Raw genomic sequence first — 20260 nt, 5'->3', positions numbered from 1 at the left:
GCAATAAATTACAAAAAAAAAAAGGAAAATGTGAAGTTTAAAGAAAACAATTTTATAATCCCACATTATATGCTGTGGTATTAACAAAAGGGCGGATCTCAGAACTAAGTTCTTATTCTCAGGGGGACTTTGGGTGAAGAAGTTGAGGACCGTGGGTGCTAATTAACCATTAGGCTGATTTTTGGTTATTCCCCAGTTTCCTGAGCTGAAGCACGGGATTATTTCACCGGATTTGCCGTACGCATCAGTTGGGCTCATTCTGTCTTTCGCGTTGGCATGCTCTGAGCCCCTTCACTCAGGGGGGCAAGAAAACTCTAGGCTTTGGCCCCTGAACGCGCTCTCCAGCCGTTGCTGAGCTGTGCTGAGCTGAACCTTCCCACGGAGCTATGAAACTGTCTTCCCACAAGCACTATAGTCACGCCCAGTTTCATTTTGTTTTTATGCCATAAGAGTCCAAATGCAAATTTAGACTTTCTAATAATTGTGAACCTAAGAATTCAGCCTTTTTTCTTATTTCTCACCATTGTGATTAACCGTAGGTCTACTGGTAGGTGGTTCTCAAAAGGCAGTAGCATAGGATGATTGAAAGCGTGCGCTCTGAGTTCCGGCCCTGGTCCAAATTCCGTCACCACTTACTAGTTGTATGTCCTTGGGCAAGCCATTGAATTTCTGTGTGGCAGCCTCTTTCCCGGTAAATGATCCTCATAAGATCGTTGTGAGGATGAAATGTGATGAACACGCTCAAATGCAAGAAAGTGTTTCTACATGGAAGTGCTCATTCTAGTTATTGTCAATTTCTCATAGCAGCTGAAATCCAGTTTGTTTCCCAGATGGTAAGAAATATACCTCCAAGGTAACAAAATGACTGGACTGTGGCCCAGGATGCATTAGGATGTAGTTGACAAAATAACATCAGCTCTGTATTTAAGAGCAAATACTCCTAATTATTCTTCAATGTGGATGTTCTAGCAAAGGCCACCGTTTTTCCAAAGGAGCTCAACAAATTAGATCCTATGGGAAAGGTCGGTAGTATCTTGGCTGCTGCATCCCATTATGTCTGAGAGTATTTCTTTTCATTTTTCTTTTCTTTTTTTCTTTTTTTTTTTTTGAGATAGAGTCTCACTCTGTCACCCAGGCTGGAGTGCAGTGGTGTCATCTCGGCTCCCTCCTCCCAGGTTCAAGTGATTCTCCACCTCAGCTCCTGAGTAGCTGCAACCTCCACCTCCCGGGTTCAAGTGATTCTCCTGCCTCAGCCTCCTGAGTAGCTGGGACTACAGGCATGCGCCACCACGCCCGGCTAATTTTTTGTATTTTTAGTAGGGACAGGGTTTCACCATGTTTAATCAGGCTGGTCTCAAACTGCTGACCTCCAATGAGGCACCCACCTCGGCTTCCCAAAGTGCTGGGATTACAGACGGGAGCCACTGCGCCCGGCCCTCCAAGTATTTCTTTCTGAGTCAGGTTTTTCCGACCATGTTTGGCTGCCTTATTGACTGTTATCTAATCAGTCAACTATGCCCCAGTCACCAAAAAGGACTCAGAAAATTTTGAATTATTAAATGATAGAATTCCCTAATTAGCCTGCATCTTGGGGAGAATGGCACTTCCTAGGAAGTGTGGGAGTGACATTTCTGTGAATGTACCCTGAATCCTGAGGCCCTGGTATCCTGTCAACCCCACCTGCTCCTGCCCCCGAAGGAAGGTATCTGTTACTCACTGCATGTGGTAGATTGAGTTGTTCGACTCTACCTGCTGAGCTGTGACAGTCTCCCCCTTTTTCTTCCAGTATCTCTTTGCTCAATCACAGCTGTGACCCCAACTGTTCCATTGTGTTCAATGGGCCCCACCTCTTACTGCGAGCCGTCCGGGACATCGAGGTGGGAGAGGAGGTAAGGAAACTCATGCTTCCCACCCTGGTCTTCTTTCCTATCAAAGACCCACTCCGCTCGGCCTGTCCCTAAAACCGATTGTGCCTGAGGGGACAGCTTTTCATTGTCCTTCTGCCACTGAGGGTACTCAGAGTACAGTCAGCTCTCCCCAGCAGCCTGTCCTTTCTTCTCCCAAATCACAAATGGGCTAATTTTTTAGGGGAGAGGTCACCGTGTTTCTGGATGATGAATGTTCCTGTCCTGTGTGTGAGAGAGAGAGAGGTGTTTGTGTGTGACAGAGGGTGTGTGTTTTATGCACACACAGGGAAGTCATTAAATCTCCTCAGTGGCAACAGCTGAGCAGCCTCTCATATCCTTCCGTGGGCAGGGAGGGCATCCCAGCTTGTGAGTGGGGTCCCCAGGACTTCTTTACCCAAAAGGCCACTGGCTACATTTTGAAGGTAATTCTGCATGTTTACTTTGTGCTAATAAAACAAACAGCTTATACTGTCTCAGGCTAACATTGGGACTTTACAAACCGGCATCTCTGGGTGACCATTCCAGCAAAGGTGCAAAGGGAATGGAGGACAGGGTGGATGACCTCTAGCAGTGAACTGGCCTCGACCCTCCAGTTTGATGGACTGTGCAGCCAGCCTCTTCTGGTGAAGAACCTTCTCACAAGGCAGCTGCAAAGGGTCTGCTCCAGGGCTCTGAACCTAAGGCTGCACTGGTTTGCACAGTGACTACCCGGGCTGAGTTCTGAGTTACAGATATTTACACTTTCCAGAACCCCATTTCCTTCTCCTTTCCAATTTGCTAAAGTGGATATTTATTGCAAGGAAAACAGTATCAAAAACTTTTATTGCATTTGTGCAGCGCTCAGCCAATAAAACCTAAACTCAGAGGTACCATATTTTATGTAGACAGGGATTTGGCTTTGACCAGATTCTCCCCAAACTGATATTCAGTGGAATAAACCACTTCTTACACAACTACTTGCTAAATTTCTAGATTTTAGGACCAGTGAATGAAGTATACTGGGATATATGTCAGTGAGATGGAGAATTTTGTTTTTTCTTTTTTTTTTTTTCTGGGGCCACGTGGGACTTCAAGGCAGGTAAGAGATGAAACCACTATTTTCAGCAATATTCATTTGGGGGCTGAAGAGTGGCTGCTGCTGTTGTCGATGATGATGATGTTTTTGCAAATTAAAAAAACCAAGTAACTTGACAAAAGCAATTAGAACTGGTTGGAATTTTCAGAAACAACAAAGAAAGTTTCTTATATTTTCCTAGGCTTGGCTGCCTGTCATTCTCCCATGGTTGCTTTTCACTTGGTTGAATAAAACACTTTGTCTTTTGGTGCTGCTTTGACGTTTTCACATCTTTCTCTTTCCATCTCTGGAGCAACAAGCAAATCCTTCCTCTTGCCTAATACGAGACATTTCCACTCAGTGTAAAGCCCTTCAGACTCACATATTTTCCCCTGTGGTACTTAGCAAGACATCTTCTCAACAAAAAGAAGGTTCTCCCCACAAGTCCTTCATATATACCAGCTTGTTAATAAACATTTCTGCATTCCATTTTGTAGGTCTTGCTGAACAACATTTCCCCTGATTCATCGTCCTCTCTGTCCGCTATGGCTGTTTGTCTTATTATGCGCCCTTCGAGACCCTTTGTTATGATTTAAATGTGTCCCCCAGATTCCATCTGTTGAAAACTTTATCCCCAAATTCTTGTTAATGGTTTGTGGAGGTGGAGTCTTTGGGAAGTAATTTGGATTAAATAAGGTTATCAGGGTGGGAACCCCATGATGGGATTGGTGGCTTTATAAGATAGAGGACACTCCTGCCACCTCCTTTTGTGATGAGGCAGCAAGAAGGCCCTCCCCAGATGCCGGTGCCATGCTCTTGGCATCATGCTTCCCAGCCTCCAGAACTGAGAAATGTATTTATAAAGTACCCAGTCTGTGGTATTCTGTTAAAACAACAGAAAAAGGACTAAGATACCTTTCAATCACCATCTCGTCTATGACTCTTTCCCTGATTTCCCATGTTAGAAGGAAGTTCTCCCTTATAGTGGTTATTAATACATCTTTGGCATGTTATTATGGCTCTTTTGGAGACCTCTGTATTTATGAGCTTTACGAAGATAGACAATTGTGTCTGATTTCTGTATCTCTTAGCACTTTGCCTTGCACCCAGGAGGCATTTGATAACTTTTTGTTGAATTGACTATTATATTGAGCTTACTCTCATGACCAGCAGTATTTCTTGTGGGAACACTATTGCCATTTTGAATGGGACAGTTCTTTATTGTGTGGGATTGTTGCATCATTGGAGAAGACTTGGCGTCCTTGGCATGTGCTTAACTAATGCCTGTAGCCATCCCCCAACAACTAAAATATATCCTATGCCTTTCAAACTGACCCCTTGGAGCAGAGGTAGAGGAGAGGGAGAGCCATGAGAAGAGACATTTTGAGGCATTGATTAAGCAGGATAATTCCTATTTGTTGTACAAATATTAACTTTAAATTAATGAAGGAATAAATCTAGACATTTTGTGTTCCTAACACACAAAAATGGTAAATACTTGAGGTAACGGATAACCCAAATACCATGACTTGATCATTACACATCCTATGCATGTAACAAAATAGTACCTGGACGCCATAAATATGTATAAATATTATGTATTAATTTTTTTAAAGTTAAAATTCCTTGGGAAAAAAATTTAGGCATGTTGATAATTTCCTGTCATGAACTTTGCATTTGGTTTTCGTGTTCATTAGGGCACCCACAATTTTAATATGAGCTATTTGGGGTCTGTGTGTCAGAATATAGGCTTCACAATGGAAGACTCAACAGCAACTGAGGCAGAAGTTCCTCAGTCTACATTTGTTGAGTAAATTAACAAGACTTCTTAAAGACAAAATACGAGTTGGAATAGGGCTGGGCGCCGTGGCTCATGCCTGTAATCCCAGCACTTTGGGAGGCCAAGGCAGGTGGGTCACTTGAGGTCAGGAGTTTGCATTCAGCCTGGCCAACATAGTGAAACCCCGTCTCTACTAAAAATATAAAAAAATTAGCCAGGCATGGTGGCACACGCCCCTAGTCCCAGCTACTCAGGAGGCTGAGGCAGGAGAATCGCTTGAACCCGGGAGGCAGAGGTTGCAGTGAGCCAAGATCACACCACTGCACTCCAGCCTGGGCAACAAGAGTGAAACTCCGTCTCAGAAGAAAAAAAAAGCTGGAATAGAATCTCAGACATTTGTAAATGACCGGCAGTCCTCAGGGGTATCCCATGGCTCCTGAAAGGAAGGGAATATGAAAGCCAGTCTACTGCCAGTTTAAGATGGGAGCATTTCAAATCTCACACAAGGAGAGCTGGAAAATTGCCCAAGGTCTATGATAACAGAAGTTGCCATGGAAATTTCTTACCCCTTGTTTCTCTATAAATCCATCCTTTGGACCCTCTTTTACAGTTTCCTTGCATCCAGCAACATTTATAATACTTTGCTGTTTAAGGCTCTCCATCGTAATGCTGAGTTATTGGGCCTTTTTTTTTTTTTTTTTTTGAGTTTGGATTTTTGTCTCCCCATTCAGCCACCTCCTAGAGAGAGATGTGTAGTATCATGTAAATCATGGCTCACTTGACTGGATTGCTGTTGGCTACCTTTTCAACATTATCTTAAATATGAAATTCATTTGGTCTGATAGTTTTATAAAACATGAATCAGGAAGGAAAGCTGGGTAGTCCAAAGCAGTCTTATGGGAATTGTGGTTAAAATAACTTGTAGCTGGTATGAATAATGCCATTGGCGCCAGCATTCTCTGGAGCCATATCAGCTGGGAGAACTGTGATTGACAGAAGGTGAACGCATTAGTGTCCCTAATGTCAGTCTTAATCTGATGTCTTTTGGGATTAAGACGGTCTGTTTCTTCTCTTAGCCATCTTATTTGTTAAACCATTAAACAAATTCACTGCATGTTTACTCGATGTCAGGAGTTGGGTAGCAGTTTTAGAAACTTTCTCTAATACAAAGATTATTCAGACCCAGCCCTGCCTTCAAGAGTTCAAGGTATAGTTGAGGAAACTGATACAATAAACAATAATAGAATTAAGATGCACAGTGGTGTAAATGGGCACAGGGCTTATATTATAGAAGCTCAGAGCCGGGGCACCCAAGTGATTAGTAAGGGGAGGGAGTGGAGAGTGGTTAAGGGATGTTTCCAGAGGACTGACTTCTAGACTCTGAAAGGATCCATGGTGTTAGAGTTGGATGAGGCTGGAAAAGGCATTGTAGACAGAGACACAGAGGCCAGGGACAGAATGGTAAGTTCAAGGAGCAAGAAGCAGTTCTCATCAATAGACTGAAGAATTTAGATGTGACCTGAAGTTGAGGGAATATGTAGGGATCAGATTGACAAACCCCCTGGGGGCCTCATTACAGACCTTGGTTTAACTGAAGGTTTCATAACATTGTCTGGTTTATAGGAGGCGCCCAGTAAATATTTGTGGAAGGGAGAAGGATGGGCAATGGGATATTATTGAAGGGTTTCAGCAAAGGAACTGTGTGGCCAGATATTCTTTTTTTTTTTCCTGCATGTTTACAAATGTAACTTTTTTTATTGTACGTACTATACGTAGAACATTTAAAGAAAACAATTTTTAAAACCCCACACAATTCTGCTAACTGCTGAGTTAGATTTGGGATATCACAAGTTAAACCTTTTACTCAGCGTACATTCCATTTTACCTCAGTCACTGTTGCTGTAGTGTGCGTTTTTCTCAAGTCATTGAACCTGTATGACTGAAATGTGATGTTTCCTTTGCCTTTCATTCACTTCTTGTATACACAACCATGGCTATGATGAGAGGGGACATTATAGGGTGATTCAATTTAGGAAGCAATAGATGACGCCTAATAGGTAAAAACAAAAAACAAAACCCAAGGACTACAAAATTGAATAAGACCTAAGTAGTCTGTACCATCTTTGGAATCTTAGAAAACTCAGATAATGTTACATATTCATTTTTTTTATTGTATAGAAGAAAATGTAAGGTTTAAACTGGGAAATTACTTGTTCAGTGCTATACTTACCACTACGTAGTGTTCAAGGGGTTAGTAAAGCTTCATTCTCAGGATCAAAGTCACAAATTATTTATCTAGGACAGTGCCCAGCACATGACACTTAGTAAATAGTGATTTTCTTCTTCCATTTATGATTAGAGTTTCCTGAAGGGAAAAGTAGAGCTCAGATGGTGAGTGTCAAAAAAATTACATAACATTATAGATTTCTCATAAATTGTGGAAACAAATATTTAGTGAATCTATCAAAAGTATAGTAAATAGATCTCATCTCATGTATCAAAGCAGAAGAATTGGTCTTTGGTGGAGGTGGTCTGGCTGATGTTTGGACTTGGCAAGAAAGATCGCTAAAACTGTTGAATAACATTTGGTTTGTGTGTAGAAGTGTTGGTCCATGATGACATCCACACAGATGATTTTCCATTCTTAAATTCACGTTTTCTATAAGCAGTCTTTGTTCTAACACATGCTCCTCTGAAATTGAAGCTGAAAGTGTTATGACCAGTTTCACTTTACATAAAGGTACCTTGAAATCTGCAATGAGCAGGTGCTTTCAGGTTTAGGCTGTTGAATACAAATCCATAAAAGTTTGATTTTGTTTTGGCTTAAGATGATAAAACTACTTTTAGCAGGGTTTTATTATATTCAATAAATTACTAAATTGTGATTTCACTGTTAAATTCATTATAAAAGTCCCTATCCCATTCTTAAGAATGGATAAGTGTAAAAGAAATAAAATTATTTCATTTACCTTTTGAATTAAACCAAAAGAATGCTTTAGTAACCTAATTGATTTTTAAAAAATAATTTCACCGTGTGTTTTAGATTCGGGGGCACGTGTGCAGGTGTGCTGCGTGGGTGTATTGCATGATATGAGCTTCAGGGTATGATGGATCCTTCACTGCCATAGTGAGCATAGTACCCAGCAGTGTTTCACCCCTTGCCCTACCTCCCTCTCTAGTAGTGCCAGTGTCTGTCACTGCCATCTTTTTGTCCATGAGTACCCAATGTTTAGTTCCCACTTCTAAGTGAAAACATTGGGTGTGTGGTTTGATAGATTCTCTAAATATTTGTTTCCACAATTTATGAGAAATCTATAATTGCTGTGTTTGGTTTTCTGTTTCTGCATTGATTGGCTTAGGAGAATGGCCTCTACCTGCATTCATGTTGCCACAAAGGACATGGAGTCATTCTTTTTCATGGCTGCATGCTATTCCGTGGTGAATATGTACCACATTTTTTAGTGCACTGTTGCTGGGCACTTAGGTTGATTCTATTTCTTTGCTATTGTGAATAGTACTGTGATGAACATGTGAGTCATGGGTGTTTTTGATAGAATGACTTATTTTCTTTGGGTATATACCCAGTAATGGGATTGTTGGCTCAAATGGTAGTTCTGAGCTCCTCTCCAAACTGCTTTCCACAGTGGCTTAACTAATTTGCATTCCCGCCAGTAGTGTATAAGTGTTCCCTTTTCTCTGCAGCCTCATCAACATTTGTTATTTTTGGACTTTTTAGTAATAGCCGTTCTGACTCATGTAAGATGGTATCTAACTGTGGTTTTGATTTGCATTTCTCTGATTAGTGATGCGGAGCATTTAAAAAACATGTTTGTTGGCTGCTGGTATGTCATCTTCTGAAATGTGTCTGCTCATATCTTTGGCCCACTTTTTAATTGGGTTTATTTGTTTGTTGAATTGCTTAAGTTCCTTATAGATTCTGGATATTAGACCTTTGTCAGATGCATAGTTTGTGAGTATTTTCTCCCATTCTGTAGGTTGTTTGTTTACTTTGTTGATAGTTTCTCTTGCTGTGCAGAAACTCTTTAGGTCCCACTTGTCAAGTTTTGTTTTTGTTGCAATTGCTGTTGAAGACTTAGTCATACATTCTTTCCGAAAGCTGATGTCCAGAATGGTGTTTCTTAGGTTTTCTTGTAGGGTTCATAAAGTTTGTGCTCTTAAATTTAAATTTTTAATCTTTGATTTTTTTGTATATGGTGCAAGGTAGGTGTCTTCTGCATATAGCTAGCCAGCTGTCCCAGCACCATTTATTCAATAGGATGTCCTTTCCCCATTGCCTATTTTTGTATGACCACTTTTCTATGTGTAGGCAAGGTTGGGAGAATGAGGGTCAGGGCGATGTAATAATCCAGGGAAGAGATAACATTGGTAGCCTGAAGTCAGGGGGAGCTCAGTGGTGGCTTGTGATAGGGTATCTGAAGAATATAATATTTAGAAGGTAAAATTAGCAGGATCTGTGATACAAGAAGAGACACAATGATACTCTGGTTTGACTTTAAAAAGAAGTTATATTTTTCAGGCTTTTTTCCAGTTCAGAGCCAGTATTAACAGAAACATTTGTAACTGTGGTCACAGAATTCTAGAAATGAAGCAAGGTCTAATTTTAACTTGTTTTTTTTTCTTTTTTGCTTGGAGAGGGAGTCTTGCTCTATCGCCCAGGCTGGAGTGCAGTGGCACTATCTCGGCTCACTGCAAGCTCTGCCTCCCAGGTTCATGCCATGCTCCTGCCTCAGCCTCCCAAGTAGCTGGGACTACAGGTGCCTGCCACCTCGCCCGGCTAGTTTTTTGTATTTTTAGTAGAGACGGGGTTTCACCGTGTTAACCAGGATGGTCTCGATCTCCTGACCTCGTGATGCCCCCACCTTGGCCTCCCAAAGTGCTGGGATTACAGGTGTGAGCCACCGCGCCCGGCCTTAACTTGCTTATCTTATCCACTCAGTTGTAGACAATGAAAAGATGGTTTCATGGAAAAGGAGTTCATTTTGTCTTGAGATTTTAATGTAAACTGTGTATTCAAGATCTAGAAAATCTCCTTCATTATATTACTCTAATGTCAGAAATGATTTACTGCGTTTTCTATAAGAGCTGCACTAAAATGGCAAAGCAGTGGTCAATGGCATTAATATTTTAATGCAATTTTGTTTGGTGCCATTAAGGTGTCTACTGATCAATGGCCAAGTTTCATATATATGTTCCCTCTAAATGAGCCCTGCATTTACTAAGCAGATATCCCATTACAACTGGTGAGTCAATGAGACTTTAATAAAGGTGTTTATCTTTGGCTAATATGATTTTAGCTGTCATTACCAGTTAGTAATCTGGCTGTTTTTTCCAAAAATATGAATAAAATATTTTTGCCATTAAGCCCTTCACAGTTGATAACCAGATATTCTGCAGACTTCATTGGCATAAAAGAAGCACAAAAATGGGCCACTTTCTCTGAGGTAATAGGGCAGTCGCCATAGGAAGAGGTGTATTTGAGCCAGGCCTGGAGGATGAGAGGCTCTCAATAAGCTGAGTGTGGAGGAGAGGCTCACTTAGGCAGTGATGCCCAGACACATGTTGATATGGTATTCATTGTTTCAGAGGTCTAGCAATGTACATAACTGTGACAGGCTGGGATTCAGGGAGAGACATGGAGACTAGAAAGGCAGACAGAAAATCAGCTGAGGGAAAGCCTCGTGTGCCTTTATTCATAGGCAGTGAGAAACCATCGAAAGTTTTCATGTAGAGAAATGACGTGATCACATGGGGGTTTTAGGAAGATCCCTCTCAAAGCAGTTTAGAAGATGAAAGGTACACTGAAGGCGGCAGGAAGCCAGTTAGAAAGCCGTTGCGTGGTCCAGGTAATAGTTCAGGCAGTTACAGTATGCCGAGGGAGGCTTTAAGAGTCAGTTTATTGGGGTTAAATGAAATAACTAGTCTCCTGTTGCCCATTCACTGCCTGACAAGATCTCTTGTGAGTTTTGGCCCTTGTAATAAAGTCTTGGGTTAGTCAAGCACATTTTTTTCGGGTGTGACAGGCCCTGGAGTTAGTGGCTTCACACTGGGCACACTGTAATCACCCAATAACTACTGTCCATTTACCTGCTCGGATAATGGGAGTTGATTTAGGACTAAGAGCCATTGGGCTGGGTTCAGAATTAGTGTCCTACAGTTAACCCAAGAGGGGACATAGGGATGGACTCATTTGCTCCCTTACCTCCTATAAGGACACTGGGACCCACAGAGCCTGCTAGGATAAGATGAATGTATCTACTGTCCCAGACTAACTCATAGGCTGTTTCAAAAAGTGTGCTTGGAAATAGGTTATTTGGAATTTGGAACGTAGCATTCATTAGAAACGAGAGGAACTTGCCTGGTGTGGTGACCCTCTGTGCCTCAGAGGCAACCCTGGCTTCAGATCATGAAGCAAGAGAAACATGGGGAACATCAAAGAGTGGCTGTTGTCTCAGCTGAAGGATCTCAGTTGCCGCTGAACATTCCCTAACACAGGGGTGAGTATTTTAGGTTTGAGGATGCTACAGAAATGCCGTAAGAACACCAGCTGCTTCTACAGCCGCCTCTCCCCGCCAAGTATGAGAAGCAGCCACGTTAAAGGAAAAAGAGCATCAGATTTAAATCAAGAGATCTGGGTGCAGTCTTCCGTGGTACCTGAACCCAAGACCTTTGCTAGTTTTTACTGTGCAATGCTGCCTCGCCACAAACAGTAGATACTCAGTAACATCATCATCTGCATCTCTTTGGGGCAGATACTCTTGTTTCTGTGTATGGAGCAGCGTGTTATGGTTGACTAATGTGAAGAATCTATGGCGAGCCAGCCAGCCAGATCAGGCTGTGGCTCCTGTCCCCTTGGTGATGGTGATGGTGATGGCCGTGGTGGATTTCACAGATCTGGCTGGCCAGCCCAGCCATCCACCATCACCCCGACGGCTTTAGAGAGTCTTCCCCAAAGCTTTGTTGTCTGCCAAAGAGGATGGCCGCCTTTGCCCCACCATGATTTCAAACAAGTAAGATCATGCTTTGTAGACATGAGATGCTTTAAGTATAAGAAAAACCACATGGAGTTTTCCGCTCTGGGGAGTTTTTTGCATCTCCTTCAGTGGATAATCCTGCCTTCCTGCTCTCCTAAAGTCTTCACTTCTTCCCCACCACACATACCCCATGATTACTTTCTACTTTTAAAAGCAAAGAAGTAATTTATACAGTATGGTACAAGCTGATACATGATACAGGAAAAGAAAAAACTAGAGAAGGGAAGGGAATTGGGTTGTTACCTTTAATAGGGCATTGAGGTTAGACCTGAATGAGAAAGTGGGATTTGACTGAAACTCAAAGACGATGAGGTTGACACAGTAGACAGGGTGGAAGGGCAGAGGGAACAGCCAGTGCACGGGCCTTGAGGTAGGAGTGTGTGTGGAGCCAGACAGGAGGCTGGTCTGGTGGAGCAGCAACAAGGGAGGTGGGAAATGAGAGGGAACAGGTAGGATTAGGTGAAGCCATTGCTTCTCTAACCACCTACGACAAAGGACCAGTGTTTCTTTTCCTTCCTAGTCTGTTACAGACCAGTGTTTTTATAAAATCTAGTGAAAATATTAGAAATACAAAATTTAGAGAACATAAAATAAAATGGCTGGGTGCAGTGGCTCATGCCTATAATCCCATGGGAAGTCAAGGAGGGAGGATTGCTTGAGCCCAGGAGTTCAAGACCATCTTGGGTAACATGGCGAAACTTCCATCTCTACAAGAAAGACAGAAAATTACCCAGTGTGGTGGTGCATGCCTGTAGTCCCAGCTACCTGGGAAGCTGAGGGGGGCGATCACCCGAGTCCAGGAGGTTGAGGCTGCAGTGAGTTGTGATCATGCCACTGCATACCCGCCTTGGTGGCAGAGTGAGACCCTGTCTTTAAAAAAAAAAAAAAAAGCCCAGTGTTTTGTTGTTAGAGTCACCTAAAATTACCCTTACCAAATTAGTAAGAAACATTTCTAAATATTGACTTGGTTTCTTTACTCATTTCATCATGGACTGGTAACCCACAGTGTGCACTAGCACCAATGCAGGGCCCATACTTTGACTTGCACTTGGGGAGTTAGAAGGACCTGACCTTTACTCAGGCAGTGTTGGGAAGTGTTGCGATGTTTCCAACAGAACATGTCATCTGACATATTTTAAGTGAACCACTCTGGCTAGGGGGTGGAGTGCAGGGGGCCTAGAGAAAGAATCAGCGAGACCAGTTGTGAGACTGTCACCTTTTACAGGTAAGAGGGTAATGATGGCTCAGACCAGGGTGGTAGCATTGGAAAAGGTAAAAAGTGGTTGATTCTGGGTAATTTTTAAGGTAGAGGCTGCAGAATTTCCTGGCGGATTGGATGGTAGGTGTAAAGGAAGGAGTGAAGTCAGGGATAACTCTGAGGCTTCAACTTGGGTAAGACAGAAGATGAGTTACTGTCAAGTGAGAGTGGGAATGTTCCAGCCGAAATGGAACAGGTTGACGGGAAGATCAAGCATTCCATTTTCCGGATTTTGAATTAGACTTTCAGAAGAGATCGAATCAAGTGCAAAATGCTTTAAGCATTATAATGTTGCCTAAAGACCAGTGACTTAAAGGGAACTCAGCGTCAGAGAGTGTCTGAGGAGTCCTTTAAATATATCCTCTCATTCATAACCCGACACCATCCGAGGCAGGGGATGTTACTCCGAAAGGGTGTAAGGCAGTCAGTTTAAGTGCTTCCGTCAGTGGTGCTACTCTCAAGTTAAACTCTCCCCTATTTGGAAATTATTCCACCTTTTTTTAAAACCTAGTTACAAGTAAGAGAACTGTTTTCTCATTTCAAAGATACCAAATTTGGATGACCTTAAATTCCATGAAGCAGTTATAGAATTGGTTAGAATTTAAGAGCAATCTGGCTGTATCATCTGCCACCCTTTTGGTTGCCAGGATTAATTTGGCTTCTCTGATTGCTAATGGTTATAGAATTTATTAGCAAACCTTAGTAATACCAAACATACAGCAGCTTTTGATATTTTACTGTAGTGAAAAAAAAAAAGTAAGATACAAAGGTGGGTAGAGATCATAAGCCCCATTCTTTAAATATATGATCCATATGTACTTACCACATAACAAAGACTGAAGGGAAGTAGATTAAAAAATTTACATGTGATTATTTGGGTAGAGAAACTATGAGTGGTACCTTCTCTCTTACATTTCTGGTTTATAGTAAAAACAAGTTTTACTCCAATAATTAGCAATAATAATAACCATTTGTTAAAGAAATGAGCACAGCAGATGTGTCAACGCTTTCCTCTCTCTGGCCTGCACAGCTCACCATCTGCTACCTGGATATGCTGATGACCAGCGAGGAGCGCCGGAAGCAGCTGAGGGACCAGTACTGCTTTGAATGTGACTGTTTCCGTTGCCAAACCCAGGACAAGGTATGTAGTATGGAACCAGATTGAAACACCTCCATGGCAAAATCTCAATGATCTTCAGAGAACTCCGCCTTGGTTTCATAAACCCAAAAGTAATGACCCTCAGTACGTGGTAGGAAACAGATACATAAGGTAACTCATCAAACTGCATATATTTTGTTTCCTGGAACTTTTGTCACCCACCAAGCTGAGATTTAACCAAAGGCAAGGATCTATGGAATTTAGAGTCAAGTGGGAATGTAGCCATTAAACATGTAATTAAAAGGATGGTGAAGGACAGAGTGCTAGTAGAACATATGTAGTAAGCAGGTTGAATTACATTATGATTGACAAGTTATTGCTCAGTAAACAACATATACCAAGTTTTACCTAGTTTATTTCTTTAAAAATGTTTTTTTAAAATAAAATGAGGTTTGTTGAGGTACAATTTACATGCAAAAAATTTACCCTACTTAGTGAGACAGTTCTATGATTTCAACAAATGCAGTCATGAAACTGCCATCAAAATCAAGATACAGAATGGTTTCATTTCCCAACAGAGTGCCCTCATGTCCCTTTATAGTCAACCCTACCATCCCTACCCCAGCCCCTGATAACCACTGATCTGTTTTTTATCCCTATGGTTTTTTTCCTTTTGTTTTTAGTTGACACATAATACTTGCACATATTTGTGGGATACAGAGTGATAATTATGTGTATACTATGTGTAGTATCATATCAGGGTAATTAGCATGTCACCTCATATATTTATCATTTCTTTGTGTTGTGAACATTCAAAATCTTCTTTTAGCATTTTGAGAATATACAATACATTAAAGTGAACCATATCTCCCCTGCAGTGCTGCAGATGAGCAGATTCGTTCCTCCTAAGTTTGTGTTCATTAACCAACCTCTCCCCACCTTCTTAGCCTCTAGTACCCACAGTTCTGCTCTCTACTTCCATGAGATCAATTTATTTTGTTCCCACATATGAGTGAGAACACGGAGCATTTTGTCTTTCTGCTCCTGACTCATTTTGCTTAACATAGTGTCCTCTAGGCCCATCCATGTTGCCATGAATGACAGAATGTCATTCTTTTTCATGGCTGAATAATATTCCATTGTGTATATATGCCACATTTTCTTTATCCATTTTTCCATTGATGGACACATAGGCTGATTTCCTATCTTGGTTTTTGTGAATAGCGCTGCTGTAGTAAACATGGGGCTGCAGGTATCCCTTTGATGTATTGATTTTCTATCCTTTGGATAACTACCCAGTACTGTAATGACTAGATTGTATGGTAGTTCTATTTTTAGTTTTTTGAGAACCCCTCATGCTGTTTTCCATAATGGCTGTACTATTAGGTGGGTGCAAAAGTAATTGCAGTTTTTGCCATTAAAAGTAATGGCAGTGGTCTCATTGCAGAGGCCTTTCACCTCCTTGGTTAAATTTATTCCTAGGTGTCTTTTTTTGGGAGTAGGTAGCTATTACTTTTAATGGCAAAAACCACAATTACTTTTGCACCAGCCTACTATGAGAGTACGTTTTCTCCACATCCTTGCCAGCATTTGTTAATTTTTTTTTTTTTTTTGTCTTTTTGGTAATAGTCATTCTAATTGGGGTGAGATGACACCTCATTTTGGTTTTGATTTGCATTTTCCTGATGGTTGGTGATAAGCATTTTTATTGGCCTTTTGTATATGTGTTAGATACATGTCTATTTAGATCCTTTGCCCTCTTTTGAATTGGAATATTTGTGATATTTTTGCTGTTGAGTTCCTTGTATATTCTGGATATTAGTTCCTTTTTGAACGCAAAATTTGCAACTATTTTCTGCCATTTTACAGGTTGTGTCTTCACTCTGTTGAGTGTTTCCTTTGCTCTGCAGAAGCATTTTGGTTTAATACAGTCTCATTTTCTATTTTGTTTTGTTATCGGTGCTTTTGTGGTCTTGGTCGTAAAATCTTTGCCTGGACCAATGTCCTGAAGTGTTTCCGCTATGTTTTCTTTTAGTATTACAGTTTCCAGGCTCACGGTAGTTAATTAATTTTAGTTGATTTTTCTGTGTGGTGACAGATAAGGGTTTAGTTTCATTCTTCTGCACTTAGATATCCACTTTTCTGATGACAAATAATTGCAGAGGTGTCCTTTGCCCGCTGTGTGTTCTTGGTGCCTTTGTTGACAATCAGTTGCCTATAAATACGTGGATTTAATGATGGGTTTTCTGTTCTGTTCCATTGGTCTGTGTGTCTGTTTTTAGACCAATTCTGTGTTTTTTTTGTTAGTATAACCTTGTAGGATATTTTGAAGTTAGGTAGTGTGATGCCTCCAGCTTTGTTCTTTTTGCTTAGTATTGCCTTGGCTATTTGGGGTCTTTTCTGTTTTCATATTAATTTTGGAATCATTGGTTCTATTTCTTGAAGAATGTCGTTGGTATTTAATAGGGTTGCGTTGAACGTGGAGATTGCTTTGGATCGTATCGTCATTTAGCAATGTTGGTTCTTCCAGTTAATGAGCATGGAATGCCTTCCCATTTGTCTTCTTTTCAGTTTCTTTTATCAACGTTTTATAGTTCTCATTGCAGAGGCCTTTCACCCCCTTGGTTAAATTTATTCCTAGGTGTCTTTTTTTGGGGGGTTGGATAGCTATTGTAAATGGGATTACTTTCTTGATTTCCATTTCAGGTAGTTCATTATTGGTGTACAGAAACACTGCTGATTTTTGCATGTTGATTTTGTGTCTTGCAGCTTTACTGACTATATCAGTTCTAAGAGTATTTTGGTGGAGTCTTTTAGTTTCTCCATATATAAGGTCATGTTGTCTGCAAAGGGAGGACAATGCGATTTCTTCCAAGTTAAATGCCCTTTATTGCTTTTTAAACATTTTTATTGATATACGACAGTTGTACATATTTGTGTGGTATATGTGATTTTGATACCAGCATACAATGTGTAATGATCAAATCTGGGTAACTGGGAGATCCATCTCAAAAATTTATGTTGGGAACATTCTAAATTTTCTCTTCTAGCTGTTTTGAAATGTACAGTAAACTATTGTTAACTATAGTTGCCCTGTTGTGCAGTTGAACACTAGATCTTACTCCTTCTATTGAGCTGTAATCTCTTATGCATTAGCCAACCCCTCTTCATCCCTCTACCTACTACTCTTTCCAGCCTCAAAACCACTATTGTATTCACTATCTATGAAATCAACTTATTTTTAGTTCCCATGTATGAGTGAGAACATGAGATATGTCTTTGTATGCCTGGCATATTTCACATAATGTAATGTCTTTCAGTTCCATCCATGTTGCTGCAAGTGACAGGATTTTATTACTTTTATAGAGGAAAATACTCAGTTGTATATATATATATTGAATTTTTTTTTACTTATTGATGGACACTTAGGTTGATCCATGCCTTGGCTGTTTTGAATAGTGCAGCAATAAACATGGGAGTGCAGATATCTCTTTGGTATTCTGATTTCCTTTTTTTTGGATCTATATCCAACTTTGGGATTGTTTGGTTATATGGTAGTTGCGTTTTTAGTTTCTTGAGGAACCTCCTTACTGTTCTCCATAGTGGTTGTACTAATTTACATTCCACCAACAATGTGTGAGCCTTCCCCTTTCTCCACATCCTTGCCAGCATTTGTTATTTTCTTACTTTTTCATAGTAGCCAATTTAACTGGGCAGATGATCTCATTGTGGTTTTAATTTGCATTTCCCTGACCATTAATGTTGTTGAACTTTTTTTTATATATCTGTTGGCCATTTGTATAAATTCATCAGACTTTTGCCTGTTCTTAATTGGGTTGTTTTCTGCTATTGAGTTTGAGTTCCTATATATTGTGGTTATTAGTTTCTTGTCTAATGAATACTTTGCAAATTTTTTTTTCAATTCTATAGGCTGTTTCTTCATTGATTATTTTCTTTGCTGTGCAGAAGCTTTCTAGCTTGATATAATCTCATGTTTCTATATTTGCTTTGGTTGCCTGTGCTTTTGATGTCTTGCTCAATAAATAGTTGCCCAGCGCAATATCCTGAAGTGTTTCCCCAATGTTTTCTTACAGTAGTTTCATGGTTTTAGGTCTTATATTCAAATATTTAAGCTGTTTTGATATGACTTTTGTATATGGGGAGAGGTAGGCATCTAGTTTCATTCTTTTGCATATGGGCTATCCAGATTTTCCTTTCTCAATGTATGTTCTTGGTGACTTTCTTGAAACTCCATTGACTAAATGTATGGATTGGATTCTATGTTCTTTCACGTGTTCCATTGGTCTATGTGTCCATTTTTATGCTAGTACCATGTTTGTTTTGGTTATTGTAATTTTATAGAGCATTTTGCAGTCAGATAATGTGATGCCTCCAACTTTGTTCCTTTTGTTCAGGATTGCTTTTGTTGTTCCATACGAATTTCAGGATTGCCTTTTTCTTTTCATGTGCAGAATGTCATTGATATTTTCATATGGATTACATTGAAAATGTAGATTGCTTTGGATAGTACAGTCATTTTAACAGTATTCTTCCAATCCTCATGGGCTATCTTTCCAATTTATTATGTTATCTTCACTTTCTTTTATCAGTACTGTATAGTTTTTATTGTAGCTATCTCACTTTTATTAAGTTTAGTCCCAGGTGTTTATGCTGTTTTATTGTAGCTGTTGCAAATGGGATTGCTTTATTTATTTTCAGATGTTTGCTGTTGGCGTATAGAAGTGCTACTGATTTTTGTCTGTTGATTTTGTATCTTGCGACTTGACTGAATTTATCAGTTTGTTTTTATTGGAGTCTTTTGGTTGTTCTAGATGTAAGATCATGTTGTCTGCGAACTTGAATTCATCCTTTCTAATTTGAACGCCCTTTAACGTGTTCCCTTGTCTAATTGCTCTGGCTAGGAATTCCAGTACTGTGTTGAGTAAGAGTGGTGAAAGCAGACGTCCTTGTCTTGTTCCACATTGTAAAGGAGGGGCTTTCAGTTTTTCCCAGTTCAGTGTGATGCTAGCTTGGGGTTTGTCATATGTGGCCCTTAGTTTCTGAACTGTGTTTCCCTCGTACCCAGTTGGTTAAGATTTCTTATCATGAAGGCACATTGAATTTTATTGAAAGATTTTTTTCAGCATCTATTGAAATGATCATATGGTTTTGTCATTGGTTCTGTTAATGTGATGTATCACCTTTATTGATTTACATATGTTCAACCATCCTTCCATCCCTGAGATGAATCCCACTTGATTATGATGAATGAGCTTTTCAGTGTTGAATTTGGTTTGCCAATATTTTGTTGAAAAAAAAAGTGCATCTATGCTAATCAGTGATATTGGCCTTTAGTCTTTTGTTGTTGTGGCTTTGTCTAGTTTTAGTGTCAGGGTAATGCTGGCTTTATATAATGAGTTTGGAAGTATTTCCTCCTTCTCAGTGTTTTGGAATAGTGTGAGTAGAATTGGTATTCATTCTTTTTTAAATGTTTGGTAGAATTCAGCAGTGAAGCCATCAGGTCCTAGGCTTTTCTTTGATGGGAGACTTTATTACTGTTTCTGTCTCATTACTTGATATTGTTCTGTTCACGTTTTCTGTTTTCTTCATGGTTTAATCTTGGTAGTTTGTGTATGACTGGGAATTTATCCATTTCTTCTAGGTTTTCCAATTTATTGGCATACAGTTGTTCCTAACAGTCTCTAATCATGCTTTGAATTTCTGGGGGATCTGGTATAATGTCCCCTTTTTCCTCTCTGATTTTACTTATGTGAGTCTTCTCTCTTTCTTGGTTAGTCTAGCAAGTTCTTTATTAATTTTGTTTCTTTTCACAAAACCAACTTTTTGTTTCATTGATCTTTTGTATTGTTCTTAGTCTCTATTTTGTTTAGATCTGTTTGGATCTTTATTTCTTACCTTCTACTAATTTTGATTTTGGTTTATTCTTGTTTTTCTAGTTCCTTGAGATACATTGTTAGACTTTTTAACTTGAAATCTTCCTACCTCTTTTATGTAGGTGTTTATTGCTATAAACTTCCATCTTAACACTACTTTTGCTGTAACCCATACATTTTGATATGTTGTATTTCCATTTTCATTTGTTTGAAGAA

At 40.0% G+C, this 20260-nt stretch overlaps 1 protein-coding gene across 2 annotated transcripts in view; it reads left to right on the top strand.

The window, feature by feature from the left end:
* SMYD3 (SET and MYND domain containing 3) overlaps window positions 1-20260 on the top strand; it is a 594032-nt gene that overhangs the window by 418627 nt on the left and 155145 nt on the right. For both annotated transcript variants that reach the window (XM_017870421.1, XM_017870422.1), the window contains exons 6-7: window positions 1787-1889; window positions 14082-14192. In XM_017870421.1, coding sequence (XP_017725910.1) covers window positions 1787-1889; window positions 14082-14192 — 214 coding nt within the window. The remainder of the gene's footprint in view (window positions 1-1786; window positions 1890-14081; window positions 14193-20260) is intronic.

Source organism: Rhinopithecus bieti, unplaced genomic scaffold (assembly GCF_001698545.2).
Source record: "Rhinopithecus bieti isolate Rb0 unplaced genomic scaffold, ASM169854v2 scaffold_5132, whole genome shotgun sequence".
NCBI classification, from domain to species: Eukaryota; Metazoa; Chordata; class Mammalia; order Primates; family Cercopithecidae; genus Rhinopithecus; species Rhinopithecus bieti.
This window is presented reverse-complemented; position numbering and strand designations above follow the sequence as displayed.